At 35.1% G+C, this 23,252-nt stretch overlaps 1 protein-coding gene across 5 annotated transcripts in view; it reads left to right on the forward strand.

Annotated features, from left to right (window-relative positions):
- C2H8orf34 (chromosome 2 C8orf34 homolog) overlaps positions 1 to 23,252 on the forward strand; it is a 171,912-nt gene that overhangs the window by 140,323 nt on the left and 8,337 nt on the right. For all 5 annotated transcript variants that reach the window (XM_040545856.1, XM_040545855.1, XM_040545858.1 and 2 more), the window contains 3 exons: positions 10,960 to 11,080; positions 14,031 to 14,533; positions 19,434 to 19,527. In XM_040545856.1, coding sequence (XP_040401790.1) covers positions 10,960 to 11,080; positions 14,031 to 14,533; positions 19,434 to 19,527 — 718 coding nt within the window. The remainder of the gene's footprint in view (positions 1 to 10,959; positions 11,081 to 14,030; positions 14,534 to 19,433; positions 19,528 to 23,252) is intronic.

A 23,252-nucleotide genomic window follows, 5' to 3' on the forward strand; every position in this document is an offset into this window, starting at 1 on the left:
AAATATTTCTTTAATGGTTAAATATCCATTTTAAGAGTTTTATAATATGCAGTATTACAAAATGAACAGAACAAAATAATTTAAATTTTAAATTTTCTTATGAAATTTGACATAATATCTTAACTGTAATTCAGCTTTTTGGTAATGTTTACTTGGAAACTGATAAGCAAGATATGTCTATTTAAAGTATGGCTTTTTAAAAATAATGCAATATTATGTGTGGTGATATTTTCATCAGTTCTCTTATTTTAAAATTTAACAATTTTTGAAAATTTATATAATAAGAACTTCAGAGCTAGTTGTATTGCATCAGAAATTTGAATACAAGTTAAAGAAGGACTTGCTTTTTTTTTTTTTTTTTTTCCCTCAGGCAAATTAGTTGAAAAGACAGTACTTATTTGTTTTTACAAACTTTCAGACAGATATAAGAGGAAACATTAATTTCTGTTCACTCATAGCAATTCTGTTTTTCACACACTTTAATATTGGTAAGATAAGTGAGACTAAAGTCTGAGTATTTGTTGGCTAAGTTTTTTTAAGTATTTGTTGGGCAGTATTAAAGAAAAAAGGAAAATGACAATGCAGACTGATCCTGTAGTCTTTCAGGCAGCTAACTGCTAGTAAAGCTAAAAATACTAAACAATCAAAAATCTATAAAACACTTAATATATTTCAAATCAGAGTTATCAAAGCAGTTGGCAGACAGGGAGTTCCTGTTTAATTCCTAAAGATCTTTGAGAACATGGACTGCCAGAAGCTCACAGAGCATTTGTGGATATTGGGTAAAGGGAATGAGGAGCAGAACTTCAGTAGCCCTTGCTTTCAGCTTCTCACTCAAGCCTCCTTTCTGCTTCTTTTCACAGTAGTGAACAGAGAAGTATAATAAATTTTGCAGCACTTTCTTATGTTTTTACACATGATTTTCTTATTGGTTTGGACCCATGGCTACCAGCTTTGATTTTTCAGTTCCACAGACATGTAGCATAGGAAAAAAGGAACAGATAAATTGAATTACATGGAAAAATAAAAATAATAAGAAAAATAAAAGATCATTATATTTCTTAGCAAAATCTTGCTGCAGAAATATACACCCTTCAGCTGAGTATTTTTAGACATATGCTGTGTGTACACATGCTTATAAACAGACATATAATGTGTACATCTATCATTTAATGCTAGTTCTAGGTGTAGATACTTGTGCTGGGCTCCCCAGTAGAAGAGGGACGTAGAACTACCAGAGCAAGACCAGAGGAGGGCTACTAAAATGATTAGAGGACTGAGCACCTGTCATATGAGGACAGGCTGAGAGATCTGGGCCTGTTTATCCTTGAAAAGAGAAGGCTGAGGGGAGGCCTCATCAGTGTGTATAAATATCTGAGGGGAGGGTGTCAAGAGGATGGAGCTGGTCTCTTCTTTTCAGTTGTGCCCAGCAACAGAACGAGAGGCAACGGGCACAAACTGAAGCACAGGAGGTTCCGGATGAATACGAGGGAGCATTTCTGTACTGTGAGGGCGACAGAGCACTGAAACAGGTTGCCCAGAGAGGCTGTGGAGCCTCCCTTCTCTGGTGATATTCAAAACCTGCCTGGATGCCATCCTGTGCAATTTGCTGTAGGTGATTCTGCTCAGCCGGGGGGTTGGACTAGGTGATCTTCAGAGGTCCCTTCCAACCTCGGCCATTCTGTGATAAAGTTTCCTAAAGCAGTAGACTGCCAGAGGCAGTGAAGTTGACTGGACTGAATCCCTGAAAGCCACACAAGTGACTGCTGTTACTGCCTGTGCTGCAAAAAGAAGTCAAGACCAGAAGTTGCAGCTATTGCTCTGCCTACCCAACCTCTTCCTGAGGGCAAGGGCAACTAGCTTCCCTTTCTTGAGCTCTTGGAAAAATTCCTTTGTCTCAGTTATTAAGGACCCATAAGCCAGTAACTCTTAGTTCATCTGCTTTTGGCTTTTGTGTTTTGGATCTTTAAGCTATTGTGATTAGCTTAAATCATACTGATTATCAGTGTGATTAGCTGATTATGTACTTTTCTCTCTTTAAAATGACTGTTATGCAAAATAAGATTAAGCTGTCAAACACTGTATGTTTGCCTGTACCTATATCTCCTAAAAAAAAAAAAAAAAAAAATCCAACCTGCATTTTAGGGCTCTGAAGGAATAAAATTTTGTTCCGTGGTCCCCTAATAACTTCCAGTGAGACTTATTCTGTGACAATCTTCACGTACAAAATATAGAGATTGAACTGAGGTTCCCCTTAGGGAAGCTATGAAGATTATATTCATGCAATGAATTCTCACAAATTCTTTAAAAGAATAAGAATTATGCCTGAAGAGGGCCTCAGAATTAATACCAAAATACATTTTCATGAGTATACATGATTTTCAGATATTATATGAGATATGAGTTACAAGGTAAGGCAGAAGTAGAATAAATATGGTGTTGATCAGACACTTCTCATAAATTGAACAAATTGGTTCATGACATTCACTCAAATGTGCATATTACCTCTAAAAATTCCTGATCTAGGTGAGATATTCCATATTTAATACTGGTACTGTGTCCCACTAGGGTAATATGAGTCTGTTGCTAGTTAAACTGGTCATTATCATAAATTTCTCTCTACTCATGTATACTTGACTAATCTTGAAACGTGCCTTGACCTTCAGAGAAGTGTTTTGAGAAAAATTGTGGGATAAAGCCACAAGAATTATGGAAGAGTATTTTTAGAAAGTCTTCAGAAAAGAGCTATACGGGTTATATTTTTCATGTTCAGTATACAAGTCCACACATAAGATCATGTGAAGGCTAATGCAGCCTAGATGCCAATAATAAGAAGAGATATGCAATATCTATGCCTATAACATTGCTCAGTGTAATTTATACTATGATTACATTATGATTTTCTTGTAACATTGTATATTTTTGGTATTACATGTCTGGAGACTGGAAATTTTTGTAATTAGACCTTTTCCCTTTAGTCTTTTTAACAGAATCTTTTGCTAAGCTTTGTTTTTCTCAAAGAGAGTTGATATTTGAAAATCAGTTTGAAGTATTTACAGGAATCAGCACTCTTCCCAAGGGTTTTGCAAGGACACAAAGTGGAAGCAAGCATTCAGAATGTCCTTAGAGATTGTGGTTTACTGAAGGACTCTCTCTTTTTTTTTTTTTTTTTTTTGACAAATATTTAGTTTAACAAAAAGTGTTAGGCAAGATGCAAAGGTTTTTTTTGAGATTCTTTGCGGTGGGTTTTTTGAGTCTTATTCTACTTCACATTTGTGTAAACAAGTTTTATAAATATTTGGCTAGAAATCTTCAAGAAAACACTGAACGGAAACACTAGGGAAAACTTAGGTCATCTGGAATTCTGACAGTAATGGAAAAGTAAGGTATCTGGGGAAGCAACTAAATTTACAGTAACTAACAGAAAGAAGCAGGACAGATGCAGTGGGCAATTCACACCAAGTAGCCTTTGCCTTCACTCTGAGCTGCTTCTTTTGCCAGCTGAATGTAACAGGACTCATACTTACTGTTTTTATTCATGTGAATCTTTGCATTCACTCATCTTGCCTGTCATATACACATGAAAAGGTGTATTTTTCTTTGCAAATTGTCCATGTAAGGCAAACCAACCCAAGTACAACAGAAACAGGGGTGGGGGGGTGGGGAGAAGAAAAGTTGTTCAACTGCAAAAGGCATTTTTGCATGAGAATGCGTTGGGTTTTTGCTCTTTATTACTGTGGGAAAAACACTCTAATAAATTGTTTTATAGAGGTGTTCTGATTTAAATATATTCTGTCTTGTTTTCTCTACTCCTTTGGAACTTCTCTATTGCTTTCCCAGATGGAATATACACAGGATTTTCTTTGATAAATACAGAAATTCCTTAATGGGAATTCAGTTTGTGAAATGATTTGAGGCTTCATGCACAAGGAAAAAATAAACTTTTAATTCATGGTATTGATACATGTTGAATACAGCTATATTCCAGCTATGTGTAATTTTAATTGTAATTGATAGAAACTTTCTTAGGCTTTCCCTCATTTTCTCTGGGAACAATACTGGGAAGTAACAATATTTGTAGAAGTTTGACTATAACCAACAATTTTAGATCACCTAAGCTTCTGTATTTAACTAAATATTATTTGCTGGATTGGGGTCACTGTTTAGCAATTAGAAGGTTAGCCATTAAAATAAGTATTTTAAGGTTCCCATGACTTCTGGCACAACAGCAGTGTGATTCTGAGGTAGCATGAATTGTAAAGGTCATATTTATATACTATACATCCAGAATTAGTATATTTGCGTACTTTTTTTTTTTTCTCCAAATCTAAGTTCACTTTTGTAAGTATGTGGAAATTCAACGTATTTTAAATTAAATGCCTTGAAATTCTTTGGTCTAGAAGTAATCTATATGAAACAAATTTCATAAAATGGATATGGCATTTTGAATGTACAGTTGCAAAGCAATAATTTCTTACTTAAATACTCTCTTTTGCTTTGGAGAGCACCTGAAGTACTCAAAAATTCTTTCTCACTTCTCACCTGCTCATATTCTATTTGCAGACATCATTTTGGTTATTGCAAAACCTAGCTCCCCAGGTGCTGGCCCAAGCCCTGTGACACATGGCATGGCTGCCCAGCGTCCCTGTGGAGACTTCAGCCCTTGGCTGTAAGGACAGCTGGCGGAAAGCCCTGGCCCCTCACAGGTTCAGTTCCATTAGCCCCACTGGCAGGCATTGCATGGGGGTCGTGGTTGGCACTTCAATGAGATCTTTCTTGGTGTAGACAGAATGGCAAATGTGTTCTGGACTGAAAATGCTCATAATTTAAAATATTTAATCTTCTAACATGTAATTTTAAAATGAAAGAGTTTTCTGAACTTAAAAAAATACATTAAAAATCTACGAATGCCCTGTTTTTACCTGTCTAAAACTTTGGTATCTTTGGTGTGACAAATTCAAAATTATTAGTCCAAATAACAGTAAGTAAAACAGGACTGAAACTTAGAAAATAATTATTGTAGTTATATTTCAAAAACTGAAACAAATGTTATTACCAGGTGCCTATGTATTTCCTCCTTCTCTCTTGCCTGTAAACAGAAAACCTATGTGTAAGTTAACCCAAACTACCATTTTTCTAGTGTAAAGTTTAGTGTAAAATATTCTGGCTGGCTGCCATGGGAAGCAGAAAGCTTATAATTTCAATTACACGGCATTTCAAGTAGAACAGGCCCTAATGTGGGAGATGGGGATTAGAGGTGGCTGCCAATATTGCATCTGAGCTCTAAGGAGGTTTATTATTTTTACAGTACCTAAAAAAACATGTTGACAAGCTCACCTTAAGTGCTCGAACAGACTGTAGTAGCTGAAAGATTTAAAATTTGGTGAACTCTTACAAAATTATGAATGCTGTGTGATTAACCTTCAAACAAAATATTGCATAAAAGTTCAGCTGCTTGAATAACAATTGTCCTTGCCAGCTTCTTGGTCAGATGGAAAGGACACTTGCAAACAAATTGTTGAATAAGTGGATTTTTTTGCACTGGGAGGAATCTCTGTCAAATATTTCTGTTTAAGCCATTCAAGCCATTCAGCAAAGAAATAGTGGATTGTACAAGAAAACTAAGTGTGGTGGTCTTTCTTACAATATTATCTCCTGAAGTTACCAATAAAATTTTCACTTGATTAGCAAAACTGTGTAGAATATATAGTTTTATATAGAATAAAAGTTCAATCAAAATATGTAAGATATATATACAACTTGTGAGGAGCTCAGGATTGAATTAGATTTCATCTCCTTTTTATTGTGATTAACTATATTTTTGGTGTGAATATGCAATTCAACATTAAAAGGTAATCTTTAAAAATGAAGAAGCACTGTCTCTTCTGAGGTGGGGACTCTCCCTGCACCTGAAAAGAGAATGTATGTTTGTACATGGTCGTGCCTGTTGAGTACCCGGGTGTTTTAATTTGAAGTAGGCCCAAATGACATAGAAAAGTAGCATTGCACTGTTTCATAATACTTTTATGGTCAGCAGGAAGGGGTAGTTTGTTTTCTAACAGGCATTTAATTTCCAGATGATGTTGTAGGTAGTTTGGAGGCCTTCCTCTTGGCCTCAGATATTCTGAAATGTTGCACCTCTGCAGAACTCCCGGGGCGTCTGTGGGTATTACAGGCCAGCCCATGTCATTTCAGCTCAAGGGTAAGATCAAGACATTCATATTTGCACTGTTTTTTTTTCCAGGGATAAAAGCTATATGATGTATGCCATCAAAATGACATTGGGCTGCAGATTGAAGTACTTATAATGATCTTGAAAAACTTTCTTATTCTTGACATCCTTAATAGTATTTGTGTACCACCATGACTTTCCCAGTAAGCTACAGTGTTTTCCAGAAGTTCAGGGAACCAGTGATAAGAGACATTGCCTTCGGCTTTATCTTTTGTAATTTATGTTTTAGGAATAATTTGGCTAAGTAATCTAAGTAAAGAATGCACTAATGAATATATTGTTTTTGAAGAAATAATGATGTTATGTAAAGAAAACCAATTAAGAAATTGATGCACAGTTGACCTTAAAAGTTGACAAATGTATCCCAAGGGTTTTGAACATATTTCTGGTGCAAAGAGACATTGTCTTACCTTCAGAGTTTGAAGGTGACATGAACAGGGCCCAGAGCTGTTTCTACAAGTTAAAAAGGCAAGGATGTCTTTCAGGAACATCCTCGTATTTAGATTTAAAATCTTGTTAATATGAATAGGCCATTTATAAATTTTGTGCTAATATTTATAAAGCTTAATGAACAATCAAGGTCAATTGCAGTTTGGAAGATACTGAAGGCATTGAAAAGGACTTCTTGTATACGTATACTTTATGCATACATACTAAATTTTTCAACCACTTTCAGTCTACTGTCATTATCATTAAAGTCTGAGGTAGCCCACATGATTGTTTTATCTCTGCTGTACCTGGCCAGTAGACAAAGGACACTTTTCAGTAAAGTGGAATAAGAAGGTTTAAATAAATGGCTTGCAAGTCTGAATCTCTCTTAAATGAGATATCTGAACTGCTGCCATTCATCCAGTGGAGAGAAACAGTGACACTGAATTCTGCTCTAGCTGTGTGAATTCATTTCTTCTTGCTAAAGCATTTGAACTGACATGCTTTCCGAACTTTCTTATTAACATCCCTTGCTTTCAGCTTGTACTTATCCTTTAGGAATAAGGCTGTTGCATAAATTGCTGGAGAAACAGAGGAATCTTGTCTGCGTTTATGTATTATGCACTTAAATGAACTCATAGTCTCAAAAGATATTTTTTATGTTAAGTATATATATATATATAAAACACATTACTTGAGCCTGCCTACAAAAAGAATGAAATATTGTTACTTATAGCCCTGAAATATCTAGCATCAGTGAAGGAGCAAAAAACTCATTACACTGCAGTTTTTACTGTCATAATAAACTCTAATTGGTTTTGTTCGTTTTTCAGATTTTCCAAATCATTGTTATTTTCTATTGAGTGTTTAATTGTAAGGCAGTATTATAAGTACATCATTTACCATTAAATTAAATTGCTACTATTAAATATCTCATGTTCTATAACTAGCATTAGAATATTATTCTGGTCTTTTGAAATGCTATTCTGTGACAAAATGCTGTCAGCTTATGATAGTACATACTACAAAAAAAAAATATGCACAGTTTACCTAGTTATAAGAAGATATACAACTATATCTAGTTATAACAAAAATTGTTATAACTAGATACAGTATTTGGGGGAAAATAATTGTCCAAAAATTACTTCACAGGGTGTTGAAACTCTTTATCTGAAAGGGAGTTTGAACATATAACAATATGCAATGGTAGAAATTGAAAATATGTGAATGTACTACTTTTAAATCATACACAATATTAATACTTATTCTCAGAAAGAATGTATACATCTGTGTTACATCCAGAACTGAACACAAATTCTGTTTGTTCTTGTAGTTGTGTGTGAACATGATGAAGGCAGACAAAAGCATTATTAGAATATATGCATGTACTGACTTGGTGTGCCTGTATGTGCTTATACATAGGCATATCTTTGTGTCTTAAATGAACTTATACAAGATTTCAAAATCTGAATAGAAGCATACAAAGATATTGCTGATGTTTGATGATGGTTTAGTGGGTGATATTGGTGGTAAGGGGATGGTTGGACTAGATGATCTTGGAGGTCTTTTTCAACCTTAATGATTCTGTGACTGTGATTCTGTCTTTGTGATTTGGAGTTTCCAAACTGAAAATGATTTAATTTAAATATTATTCTTTTTTATTTTTTGAATGTGATTAATTACAATTAAAAATCATTTTTCTCCATTTATTTTAGTTTCTATTATGGGCAGTAGGCTGAGATGCTTTCACTCAGATAGTCACCTTAGATGGTATGTCTTACATTATTGCTGTACATAAAGGAAATAAGTATGATAGAGGAAAAGGTGGAACGTAAGAAGAAGCAATAGACATTTGTTGAAGTGAAAGATTTCTCCATTTTATATACAGAAAATAGAAGATGGAGGGTGAAACCCTCTCAGCAGGCTAACATTTGTAAGTCTATGTGTTTGGATGTTAGAGAGTTAGAGAAAATCCATAATTATTTGTTTATGATAAACTTCAATAGAGTTGAGAATAATAGACAAACAATTTGGTCTTCAAGTATTACCATAGCCCACAGACTAGTTTTTATTCTTTATTTCATCAGAGTTATGTCTTTGAATGAAACTGTATAGAAAGAGTTCATCCTTATAACCTTGGGGATTTTTACCCTATAGTCATTGATGCCCTGATGTTTTTTTCCCCATTAAGAAAAGATACACTGTTGAATTTGTATAAAAATGGCCTCTTTCCCCCATAAAAATCTGAGGATCAGAGGATGGAAAAAATAGGTTAAAAATCAGAATATTAAATTTTTGTTAGAGGGCCTATTACTCATTCCCATCTCTTTTTTTTTTTTCTTTCATTTCAAGGGAATCACTCATACAATAAGTTACTATTCTATCTAGAGGTAGATACAGAGTAACTAATATCTGTTAGAAACAAAGAGATGTGAGTAAGTTAATACAGGTGACATCAGCAAGCCAGGTTATGATTTGCATGGAGAATTCACAGTTTGGACTGAAGTGGAAAATTCTCAAAATCTCTTGGGGAAATGGGTGAATAAAGTATAACGATATGTCTGAAATAAATGTGTTTGCAGGATTACTTCCACTTCTGAGTGATTTATGTTTTATTCAGCTGTATATTTACCTGAGATTAAATATGGGTAAATTTAACCAGAGTAGAACTTCTGTAAAAAAAAAAAAAAAAAAAACAATTGGCAAATCAAAAAATGTCAATTGTGTTTTAAGAATGTTGTGAATTACCAAGGGTAGGATTACCTGCAGTATGACCTATTTCATATGCAAGAAAATATGAATAGTGGTTTTTTTTAAGTATGGATGTGGAACTTCACAGTATAGCTGTTGCTTTATGAATATAAGTCTGTGTTAACAAATTAACAAAAGACATTCTTCACAGTCATCAGTGGAATACAATACACTGTTTATTGGAAAATATTTTAAAAGATTATATTTATAAATTATATGCCATATAATAGTTTACTTCTGTTGAATTATGCTTAATTAAAAAAAAAAAAAAACCATCATCAACAACAAAAAACAAAACACAAGGCAGCTACAATGTTTGCAGTTAAAGCAAATTGTTTGTGGGCAAAGAGGATAGCAAACTTTTGATTTTGTGTTCATCCTTTGAACCACAGTATACCCCTTGTATGCTGTCAGAGCCCAGCCAGGAGAGCACCGCCACGTGCTGCAGCTCTTTGCAGGATCCCACTTGTCTGCTGGTGACTTTGGTACAGCCTGGCGGACTGCAGCAGCAGACCTCTGTGTGCCTTCCCTAAATGGGGTCACCAGTTTGGGTCTCCCTCCTCTGCTTAATCATTCTCCCTGTGATTACATTAGCTTAATGCCTTTGAAACCCTGGCCCCTCTCTAAATTTGTTTGACATTTACTGGAAGATTAAGAAATTAGTAAGTGGTAAATGATGATGAGACCACTGCATAAGCTTTATTTCTTTGGGAAACCAGAGAAAGCAAGAACCCCCCTACACTGCAGATGAAATGTTTTGCTGAAATAATAAAGTAAAATTTATTTCAGATAGGCTGTTAAGAATGCTTTAATTAATGTTTTTGTTCGCTGTTTTTATAACCAAGTCTTAAGCATTCCATCATATACTTCTAGCGTATTTCAAGGAAGCATATAAAAACTTACTGAGTTTACCTCATAGCATTATATTTTAAAACCATTTCTTGAAATTACTGAATGGGTTCCAGAAAATGCAGGTAACTTTTGAGTTCCACAGCATTCAATAGCGAAATGATTGGGTAGGCAGTATGTTTGCCAGCATCTGTTCCAAATGGCTATGTTGCCTTAATGATTTATTTGCTGTTCCTGAAAGGAGTACTTCTTGCAGTGATAAAATAGCACTGGCAATTTTGATTAGGAAATTCTGTGATGTTCCCAGAAGTGCTGCTTTGCAGAGATACTGTGCCAAATGTTATGGTAATTTAAAGTAAGTGCAACCTCCAGTGAGTAACTGGAATTGCACAGAATGTAAATCATTGAAGAATTTGCCTTGTTAAGTTGTCTCAGTGTGGAACAAGAGCTTGCGTGCGTGTATATTTTTGAATTACTTTAGAACTGTTGATTTTATGCAATGCCTACTATTTATGTTATTTAAGGTAAGAAATTATATTTTGTACTTTTTGCATATGAACATTATATATTAATTCTGCACAGTGTACCCCACCAGATTCACTATTCTAAATGAGGTCTCATCCCGTTTTTTAAAATTGTTTTGCATATAAATATGAAAGTACATTAAAAATATTCCAATGTATTTTTATCTATGTAAGTCTCAGCCAGTTTGGACCCTGGATGCCATGGGTGTGAGACCTGGAGGTTCTCCAAGACAGAAACTCTTAAAGGACTCCTTAGCAGCAAAAGAACTTCAGACCATGGAAAAACATCTAGCTGGTATGTATGGTAGTAAAAGATAATAAAATATCCTCACTTTTTTCAGATGCTGATAGAAAAGCTTTATTATTGCCATCAATGAAGAATCAGCTCAGAGGACCTCAGATAATAATGCTGTGTTTTTGCTTAGCCTTATTTTTCTCATACATTTGCAAAAGGTGAAGTGTCTGTGGTATCAGCAAGTCTCCCTCTTTCAGTTCTTTCACTAAGTACAATGTAATCAATTAGTCCTATCCAGTACTAGGATGTCATTTAGATGCCTGACTTGTGACTTGGACTATCTGTGCAATGATGAAAAATAGTCCTCTGTCTCACATACACCTTCTTAAGGAGCTTGCCTTTCTCTTATGAACATGCTGTGTAAAACTGACTTTTTAACATTGGCACAAGTGGGTGCCTACAGCTAAATTAGTGAGTAACATCAACTGTCAGCATGTACCTAAGTACCTTGGTATTTGAAAACAACATTTTCACAAAATCAGATTTTGAAGTAATCAATTTTCCTTTCCTTCCTTACATATGGCTCAGTAATACTTTTGTCTAAGATCCAGGCTCTTGCATTACTGTATCTGCTTTATATCACATGCAAGTGGAGTTGTGCTTTTTTGTTTTGTTTTGTTCTGTTTTGTTTTGTTTTGTTTTGTTTCTTCCCTTTGGTCGTTAATTCCAGTAACTTGCCCATTTTGTTTGTTATACTCATTCTGTAGTCATTGCACACTTCTGGAATATATTTTACCACAAGTAGAACTGTAAGATGCATAAACAGTTTGTAAGTACATTATGAATGATATCCTTATTCTGACATTTCTGATATGCAAGTAAAATGCCTTTGTGTTGCTCTGTTGTCTGCATTTTAATTTCCTTTAAATGACATTGACAAGGGATTTAAAAAATCCTAAATCATAATTCAGTTCTGGTATTTACTGTGTATCAGATAATACCACATGGCTGGAGATTTGCGATTTTTTTTTTCCTTACTGTTTAAAAAGCTGTTATTGAAGGAAAACATGTGCTAAATAAAACTGAACAATTACATTATGAAAACATGTTAATTATATGTGGAAAAATGATTAACATAATTGGTTTATCTGCAGGCTTGTTTACTATATGAAATGAAGGAAACATGAGCCACAAAAATGTTTATTTAGCTGTTATTAAATCATTTAATATTCAGATAATTTCTTTGCATACTGAATCACCATGGGAAAGTTAGAGGTCTGAATTTTGCAAAGACAGAAAGTAAACTGAATCTTCAAAAGAGCATATTTCTTAATCAGTTTAAACCAGGTAACCCACATTGTCATTTATTGGTCCCTGGATTAGAGCCAGGCATCTTACAAATTCCAAAGTGATATGTATTGATTTTTTTAAAGCATAATGGAAGAGTACTTCAAGACATAATTATTTCAAAATGGAAACAATTAATTTTAGAGGCCAGTTTTTAGTAACGTTATTGTAAGGTTGAGGTGACAATTAGAAATATTCTTAATTGTGCGCTAGAAAGAAAAACTACATTTTAAAATTTGCTAGCAGCAAAACATTTAATTTTTAAAGAGTTGAAAGACACTTTTATGTGAGGCTTTCACAACTATTTCATTTTTATCACCTTTATTTTTTTTTAGTAATAGTATTTTCAATGTGAGGAATATCTTGTGTTGAAGTAGTAACATGAACCTGATGTACCTTATTTTCCTGTTTTCAAAGTGCTACTTCAAACTATATGAATGTTGAAGGTGGCACATATTTAACTATTTTACATAAAACATTAGTTTTATACATATAATATACCTATAATATTTTATATTATTTTTATTCTGTTTACCTGGTAAGAAGACTTGCAAGAAAATCTGATTTTCTGATATGCAGTTTAGAAAGTGTTTATTTTAGGACTTTAAGGAGCAAATAAAAATGAAATCCACATTTTATATATGTTCACTTAGTAGGTGATTAAGTCAGTGCGGCCATGCTGATTTACAGCTTCTGGCTTGTACAGTTTGAAGGAAAATAGCATTTCTTTTCTAAAGGTAAGCAACTGTCACCATCAGAATCAAATTACAGTAGAGTACGTGTCAGTGAGAGTGAAAATTCAGAACAATTGTGTAAGATTAAATGAACTGCTCCTTAAGCTTCTTGACATTTTTACTTGCAAAGAATTTTCACTTTAGTAGCTATTCTAACCTAAATTCTAACTTACCCTCACCTAACTTTGTTGGATTTAAATCATTAGGAGCATTTGTATGAATTACGTGAATTCAGAAGATACTTTCTTCACTACACCTGAACTGTTCCATTTTTAAATAGGATCTTGTTCCTTATAGTCCTCCTGTGCAGGGTAGGGACTGGAACACCAAATGGGAGTCAGCTTTCTCTCTTGAATTCTAGACCTTGGGGACCCCTTCACCTGCTGTGGCAATGAAGACAGACCACAGTACAAAATTCAGATCCAGGCAGGATCACAGATCTAGATGTACTCGAGGTGAAGAGCCCCAGAGTTTTGTTTGGGCAATAGACAGTGAGACCAGAATCAAAAGTCTCATCTTGAACCAGTTTTGGATTGCCCTACAGTGCGGCTAAGGACTGTGAGTTTAGTTCATAGCTCCATTTTAGCTTGATACTGATGAGAAACTGTGCAAAAGCCACAGAGAGAGAACTTTGATGAGATGAGAGAGGTTTTTGTAGGTTGTAGTGACATTTATAGCTAGATGATTCAATGAAGTGGCAATATTGTATTTCTGTGGGATAGACGTGTGTGCAGTAAATCAACTGTAAATAACTTCTGAGGACATGATCGTCAAACTGTTAATTCTGATGCCTTATATCTTATGGGTGAATAGATTTTCTCTGCACAACTTAAAGTTGTCACTTATAGTGGAGAAAATCAATAAGAATTTTAAACCTGAGAGAAACAGAAGTGAGGATTTTTTGTGTGTTTGTTTGTATGTGTGCACAGATATTGAAAAGGACCTAGCACTATGGGAAGAAGCAAGGCTCTCAAGAAGCCCTAGTATCCAACATCACAGTTTAGTTACATCTGACCATCAAGGCAATCTTCAAGCTACACAAGGCCAAAATCCAAGGCCTCAGGTTCCGCCTCAAATGGGGAAAAACGTGCAACTCCAAGGAAACAAATCACCACCGCTGCCCACTAACAGCCGAGCACAGGTCTCGAGTCTTGCAAACAGCAGGCCTCCAACACCTGGTGCACAAACCAACAGGCCATCGACTCCATCAACACCAGGAAGCAGACCTGTGACTCCAAACAGCTTGCTGTCACGGCCTCTTACCCCTAGCAATCAAGGAAATAAAGAAGGTGTCATCAATATGCACAGAAGCCGATCTTTGACGTCTAAGAGCCAAATGGGGAGGACCCTCAGCGCTGCTTCAGGGCTCTCTGTGCAAATGAGTGGAGATGTTGTTGGAACTGTCACAACTCAGAGAAGCAGTTTATCAGAAGTAAGATTTTCAATTTAATGTTTTTGCTATGGTTAAGAGCTACTATAACATGAAGACAAGATTGTGTTTTATGTTGAAGTAATATCAATATACTTAATGTAACTTACTGCTTTGAAAAAAAACTTGAAACATAATGATGAGAAAAGCAGCAAGGAAATACTGCTCAGCTTTGAGAAGTACTGATGAGAGAATGTCAGGATTATTGCGGAAATCTTACTAAAACACTCATGCCCCCAGATTTTCCATGAGATCTGTAGGGTCTTGCCTGCTTAATGCACAGCAGTTTTATTAGCCTTACAGTTTCTGAGGTGCATATGTCTGGACCATTAAACACAACTTTATCTTTTTATCTTATCTTTATGATTCCAAGGTATTTTATCCTCCTAGCCTCCTGCTGCACTGACAATGCATAATATTTCCTTGGTCTGCTTTTTTTTTGTTTGTTTGTTTGTTTCTTTTTTTACACACTGGAATGATTAGTTAGGCATCTCTGAATGGACAGATTTTCTGAAACATAAAGCTGAACTTCAATGAGAAAATGTCCAACATTGCTGAATCACTATCACTATTGTGCTTGTTAGCTAGACTAATTCAGAGCATAAGAACTTTCTGTCTTATTTTAATGGCTTTTACATGATTAGTCTTTGTATAAAAAAAAAAAAAAAGAAAAAAGAAGTTAAAGTACCTTGTAAATTTTGAGTGGGTTCTCCTCTGCTAACCTTAGCTGCCTTAAAGATAACTTTACTGTGTAGGCAGTGGAAATAAACACACCTGTGAAAGAATAACCTTGCTGTCTATCTCAGATACATGCCTCACTAAGGTGATTTTTTCCTCAGGAAATGCCAATCCTTCTACATTGACCTATATATTTAGCGGTGGAAAAAAAAAAAAATCCTCATTTTTGTTTTTGAATGGCAGTGCATTAATCTCATCACTTGAGCTAGGTCTTCATCCAGAATTGGATATCCAACTTAAAAATGACCAAAGGTGACTACAGTCAATATATTTTCAAACCAGAAATTTTCCATGAAAAAAATATGTAATTGTAACAGAAATCTTTTCTGACAAAATCATTCATCCACTGTTTGGAGGGATGGGTGTGTTTGTGTGTTGAAATTTTCTCACATACCAGAAAATGAGTATTGAAGTTCACTTTTTTAACTAAGAATGTTCAGAAGAAATGAAGGGTTTCATTGTTTCCCACTAAACACATCAGTTTTTTGGACTTCACTGACATATAGTGATGTGATGCCAACTTGGATTATTGTTGTACAGGATCCTGCAAGTGCTATGTGATGAGCACTGTATCTCTACCAAGGGACAGCAACTCTCTCAGTCCCTTCTGATACTTCCTGTAACAAGACAAGCAATTAAAAATGCTTACTTCCACAACCTTTTTGTGGTTTAGTAATAATAATCTTGAAAACCCATTTCATTTGCTGTGATTTTTTACTTCTGTTTCTGAAATCCCAAACTTTGCTGATACCTCTTATAATAATAGTCTTGTTATACATTATTTTAATGTGTATATATGTTTGTCTCAAGTACTTTAAGAAAAGAGCAATATCATTACCCTGTTCTAGAGATAGAATAGCATGTCCAATCTCATCCAGTAAGCCCACTGTAAAGCTGGCATTAAATCTCAGCATTCCTGTGCAGAATCGTATCCACTGTTATGATCCCTGCTAGAAGCGACAAACTTTTTTCTTTCTTCTTTATCACTGGGCACAGTAGTATTGGCTGCTAGTCCCCCAGCTCAAACCATATTAGTCCCTTCCTGACATGCACAAGACCTTTGACTTAATGGAAACTTCTCTTGGGACCAGCTCTGATTCCAAGGGGGAAAATGGCTAGTATGACGTGTTCATACTGGTGAGCTTCATCTGTCAAGCTGTAGAGCCCTCAGGTCTCAGAAACTGACTGGTGGAGATCTGGCCAATCTACTGCTGCCAACCTCATATTTGGAATGTTACACTGGAAACTTTGGGAGCTCTTTTAGCTGTCTTTGTCCATTCAAGTTCCTGCTCACTTAGGAAAAGACAAGTGGGTAAGGACAGATCATACCCAGAAAGTATCTCTGTTCAGTAATGTCTTTTGCCATGTTAGAGGTGTCCCTCTATTTCTGCCCATGTGATTTCTCTTTGACCATGGAGACAAATTTGGAAAGTCAATGGAAGCTATGTGAAGAACAAGAAAGTTCTTTCTTTGTACTTTTGCAGATTAAAAATGTATAAAACTAAAAGCTGAGACTGTAAATTATTTTGCAACTTTCATTGTAGGTTGTGTGTCCCCTTCCTGTATAAAAACAGTAAAATAAAAGAAGAGAAATTGCCTTTATTTTTCTTACACTAATGGTGTTAACAGGAAATTTCCATTAGATGTGAATGCACTGTGGCTATATTACCAACCCTATACAAGATGCTGTGGTAATATTTTGAAAAAAAATCTGCTTCCTTACTCTCATGTGGTATTAATGGAATTAACCAGTACAAAACTGATACATATTTGATGAGAATATGTCAGTTGAAAAGGAAGCAGTTACTGAGTACCAGCAACGTGTTTTATTATAAGGAGCTTGAATTAAAAAATACAGGCTGAGTGGACTTACAAGGTGCATGCTGTCACTTTTTCGGTTATCAGGACTTCTAACATATCTCTCAATGCCTTATCTATGCTTCCTAGTCTGTAATGTGTTTCAAAGATAAGAAGTCTAAAATACAAAAGCATTCAAAGTACAATTCAGAGTTCTTTATAAGTTTTGATAAAGTTCATGCTATAGCTCAGGATGATTTAATCTTGTTATAATGCAAATCTTAAATAATTTGGCAAGTACTTAACATATCAGCTGTGAAGAATTTTAATTTAATGCTCAAGACTTAAAATGTTGAGATTTTGTGGACAAGTTTCTGCCTCTTGGCACACATAATATTACAACATTTTAACAGGTGTGTTCCATTATCAGCTCTGTTCAAGGCTGAATTGAATTATAGCAAAAAATGCTACCTAGAGAAATAGTTTTATTATCTCTATAAAACTAATAAATCAGGGCTTCAAATCCTTTTGTAGAGATACTTTTATGCATTTACTGTATCCTTTGGTGTTTTGTATAAATTGACAAAGGAATGTTGAATCCTGCTTATCTCCTTAGGATGGATTCCATTAAAGTGACACAATGCTGTGATAGTTATCAATAGTTGTAGAGATGAAAATACTACTGCCTCCCTTGTTTGCCATCTCGTTTTCTCAGCACTTGGAATTTTACAATCACTTTTTTCATCCAGACAGTTTAAAGTGGTGTTCAGTAATATTTATTGGTCTGTCATTGTTAATACTGGGAAATTTCAGCTGATTTGAATACAGCACTGGTTAACACAAGGCCTCCTCCTAGTCACTGGAGTATAGAGCACAATTCAATGTCATAAGGACTCTCTTTTTGGTCAGGTACTTCCATTCTCTTCTGCTGCCTGGCTCAGTTCTTCAGTCTATTTTTGGAAGATTAAAAAGCATGCTGAATAGTGCGAGAGCCACTTGCTCCTTCTGCAAGAATCCTACTACATGAACCAAAACCTTTCCCCATTTCAGTGCTGCAGTCAGCAAACTTCTACTTTTCTTGAATAGAGAACAGTTAAAAATGACAATACATGTGTAAGGCCTGGGTCTGCTGCCTGAGCTTCCTGTTGGGTCATTGCGGCTGTTTTTTAGAAATTTTTAACAGATTACTAACAGAGTTAACAATTTGCTTACACCAAGATAGGTCTCGATTGAACAGTCTTCAGTTTCCAAGAACTGAGTAAAACAAGCCTAGTTTATATTTTTAAACCAGATGACCTAGCAATAAAAGTAATGCTGGGCACTGTGCAATACTATGAATACATAGATTCTTGAATACTTTGAATATGTAGGTTCTGATTTTCAGCTGATGTGAGACGGGACGGTAGCCCCCTTTTCCGTCTTAAGGTGCTTATGAGAATCTGGCCAGTAATTTTATGATATCTGGCTGATGTTTGAGTTAACTTTTGGAGACTCAACTTGCATGTTTGAACTACTGTTGAAATGAAACAATGCATTCCACTCTCATCTCTTACCTTCAATATTGCAAAGGAATCTATCATAGTATTTTACATGTGTGTACATGCTTACATGAATATGTGTCTATGGAAAAAAAAATTTTATATACATACATATATACATCATGTAAAAAGGAGGTGATTGTAAAACACTTTTAAAAAGCATGTATTCAGCTGGATATGGATTATTAACCATGTATAACATTTATATTTTGATGCTTAGAGTTTTATGGTATCTTGGAGACAAAAGTTTCCATAGCATTTTTCCTTCCTAGGCTTTCTCCAATAAAACTATAGGTTCTATATCAGGTTGCAGGTCCTCGTTCTTATGGGATTGAAAACAGGGAAAGTTCTGACAAATCGAAGTCTTGCTTAAGCAAATGATTCATGACATGTCTAAGCACGGTCCAAAAACTGCAGGGCCAGATAGAATATCTGCATTAAGATTTTGTTCTGTGTCACTATATTTCTAAGATGACCATTTTTATATATATATATATATATATATATATATATATATATCTGTGGCCATAATAGATTCATAAAGATTTTTTTTTTTCCAGAATAAACAGACAAGTAAACAGGAATTCAATTAAAAATAAAAAAAATAATAATAAATCTAGGGAGCTTGTATAATCTCTGCATTCTGCTTTTATTTCACAGAAAGAATCTTTTTTTCTTTCTTTTTTCTTTTCTTTTCTTTCTTTCCTTTTTTTTTTTTTGTTGAAGGCCTTTTCCTCTCCAGTTAATTCAAACTAGAGTGTTTGCTACAATCTTCATTTACGTAGTACCATTCTGTGTCACTTTATCTAAAATAGATCTGTTTGTGGCAGGATGAATTCTTACAACAGCTTCAGCTTACTCATCAGCCTTGGATATTGCCGAGTGACACAGAAAGTGAAGGAGTAGAAGCTGACCAAGACAAATGTAAGTATACTTGTTAGGTGATGATAATATGTCCAAAAAAAAAAAAATCAAACTTCTAACTTCACTTTTACATATCACCAAGTCCTGCAAAGAAGTCATGCTTGTTCAGAGATTTTCTCATAAGTAGCATTACTCATTTGTTTAACGGCTGAGCTTTATATGATTGATTTCCATAAGCTTTCCTACAGTCACTGGGCATTGACAAAATGATCACAGACCAGTTTACCTAGCTAAGTGAAACAATTTGTACTGATGTGTTAAAGTAGTTGTTCCAGAGAAATAGCATGAAGTTGAAATAGATGCTTTGTGTAGTAAATCTGTATTGACCAGGAAAAAAAAAAAAAGCAAAAAACAAAACAAAACAACAACAAAAAAAGAAACAGCAGCTCTAAAAGGTAGAACCTTCTTCCTCATTATTTCTAGTTTGCCTTCATTCTTCTGAATTCCTCTGTATGAAAAAAATGTTAATCACACAAGTAATCCTTAATTTCCTACACTCTTTGAAGCAGTTGTCTAATCATGAAAGTAAAGGTCAGCAGGATCGTAACCTAACTGACAGAACAGGTAACAACAAGTAGCACACTATAAATCACAATACTTTCAAACTGTAGCAACTTGTATCTGGCTACAAGGTACCTGTAAATAATCTTGCTGGAAATATTAAATGTTTTTCACATTTTCTTTTTACTTTGCAGTTGTTTTCTGATCTGCAAGGGTGAATATACAAACTATTTCCATGCATATTTAAGATGATATACTTAAAAAGAACAGGTGATTTAATCAGCATATTTAGAAAACTTAATACATGTGACTAAAAATTCCTTAAACATGCATAGTTAAAATAAGAAAAAGCCAGTCTCATCATGGAATCAAACAGTTGTGTATGGGATTCATAGTTAATGATAATCAGGCCAGATAAACAGGACATATTTTTAAATGATGCCACTTTAAAAAGATTTTTCAATTCATATGGCAGTTTCACAAATCCATAAATAGCCCAAGGTTTGACTATGAAGTTTCAATTTACATACTGAGATACTGAAGAACATGAGCTATTTTTTTTAACACTAGTGTTAAAATGAAGTTTTATATATTCAGCTGATTTTAGTCCAAAGCTGATTACTCTGGTTTTGCTTAAATCTGAACCTACCACTAGGGCTGAAGCTCAATATAAGTGGCCAAAGGGAGATCCTGTCTGGTACCTGCCCTATCTTTGGACATGAATTTTCCTCTGTATTTTTCTCTAATGAATTTACAATCCCACCAACATTTACAGGACTGGCTGCACACACATGGACTGGTTCTAAGTATGTGACAGGGAGACTGATGCTTCAGGACACATCAGATGTGCAGCAAGTGTTTATTTGAAGCTGCTCTACCTGAATTGTGTGGGTGGGGAGATTTCTGAGCATCCAAGATCCTATGCTATAAGATTCCAAGAATTCTGGGAGATTGTTTGTTACCATTGCCCAGTGTGAGAGAATAGCAAATTATAGGTTATAGTATTAGAAAGTATCAGTCCTGTCTCCAGATAGTAGAGATTATACTTGCCTGAGTAATAACGTTTGTTTTTTTCTGGATCTGAGGGCACCAAGAACAAAGAAGGGAAATAAGCTAACTGTAAACTATAGTTTCTTTAGCAAAGAGAGATCTGCAGTGGTAATCTACTCCTTTGAGACTGTATGTCTGCATAGTTAACTGCTGCATCATTTCTAGTTGGTCGGTCTTTCTACTAACATAACTAAAGTAGTAGAACAAGCATGTTTATCAGAGAAATAATTTATGTATCTGAAATCTAATATGATTGATGTTATTGAAAATAACAATACTGCCTTGCCTATCTGAGGGTGTATGCTAGTGACATAGGCAAGCAGAAAGTGCAGAACTGCCAATGCTGGCAAAGAGAACCTGGCAGTTCCCAGTTGTAAAGTGGGGTGTCACGGAGAGGCTTGGCATACTTGCTGATGCCAGTGCTTGCAGGCAGAGCAGCTGGCAAGATTGTGTATCATTTTTTCACTCTCAAGTTAATAAATCTGTGTGGATGTTGGGTGCGTGTGATTTAGTGTTGAGGGGCCCAGGAGTTCATAATTTATGAGTCTTAGCAGAAGAGCTACAAAATTAATCTTTACAATAGCAACACCTGTTCTTTGACTCAGCTTTTAATAAATTACATGTGGATAATATTTACCACATTCTTTGACTACTTTGAGATAATAGCAGCCAGGTGTAAAGCTAGTTTTTGGTAGTGGAAAAACAATGCAAAAAGAGAAGATATGTGAGTCACCTTGGGTTCTTTTAAATTAATACCTTGTGGTTAGTGTTCTACAAGGAAAAGAATGAAAAACTTGGGGGGGGGGGGGGTTGAAGAGTACCACTTTCAAATGAACTCATATTCAGGTGTTTAAAGAGGCTACTTTCAAAGCCAATGAATGATAATTGAAAATATTTGGGTCAGTTTGGCATCTCAAAATCTCCTGATAAGCATCATTTGCAAAACAGATACAGCAGCACACACCTTGTCTTATGGAAATGAGTTCTAGGGTCTCAATTCCTAAAAATCAGACTTTACTTTCTAAATTCTTTAGGCTCTCTGACAGCATCTTAAAAATTATCCTTGTCAGTAAGATCCAAAGATAACTGGAAGTCAATCATTCTTAAAGTTTCCTATGAATTATAAGAAAATTTGAAATCAAATAGGTACTCATATAAAAGAATATGAATGATTACAGCTAAAAAGATTTATGTTAAAGAAGGAATGAAAAACATTGTAAGAAATATTGCCTTTTTTTTATCATACCCTCTCCTTCTTCATCTTTATGTGCTTAATTATGTTTGCAGACATATCTCAGAAAGAGAGAGAGAGTATATTTTTTGTCCTTGTAATATAAATGTTGTGATTAAAAAATAGGAACCAACACACACTTTAAGTACTTCTGTTATTTAATAAGTAAATCTCTTCTGCTTGCTAGATGTGTTATTCTTTGATATTCTGTACACACTGAGCAAAGAGGAGTCAAAAATATCAAGGCAATACAATCCAAAATCAAGGATTTGTGGCTGTTCTGTGATTTTAGTATGATTAAAAAAACCTGTAGAAAGGGACTCATGTTTTCTTCCTTAGATGTTGCTCTGGACACTTCCCCATTGTTACCTTTAGTAGTTTGCTTGTGTGCTGATTCTCTGCAGAGAGTTTTCAGAGGATGCATAAAGATCATTCTTGGAAAGAGAAGGGATCTGGAGAAAATATTTACCACTTTCACAATGCTTCAGTTTACGTTTGCCAAAGAACTCTCATCAGTTTTCTTCTTTACGGGGTACTGATGCAAGGAAACAGAAGAGCTGCATCTACAATCACCAGAGCATTTCTCAGACAGCTTTTATGTGAAGTTTCAAGGGACTGGCAAGAGTCAGCTTGAATTTTCCCTTGGGAACAGGCCCTAGAAATATTGCTGGTTGAGAAATTCTAATGCATCACCAGCTTCCAAGAACCTTGAAAGGACAAAGGCAGTCTTTTGCTGTAATTTGACCTACCATCTGTAGTCCTGGAAAGGACTTGCTGCCCAAGGGCCTGAGTCTGCTTTCTTGAGTGCCTAAGTCAAGAAGTAACCCTCAAAGCAGATTTTCCCAGGCCCAAGAGCCCTGGACACAGAGGATCCCTACACCGACAGTCAGTTCATTTGGCAGATGTGCACAATAGGTAAATAAATTAGGCTCTTAGGTAACTT

Source organism: Cygnus olor, chromosome 2 (genome assembly GCF_009769625.2).
Source record: "Cygnus olor isolate bCygOlo1 chromosome 2, bCygOlo1.pri.v2, whole genome shotgun sequence".
NCBI lineage: Eukaryota > Metazoa > Chordata > Aves > Anseriformes > Anatidae > Cygnus > Cygnus olor.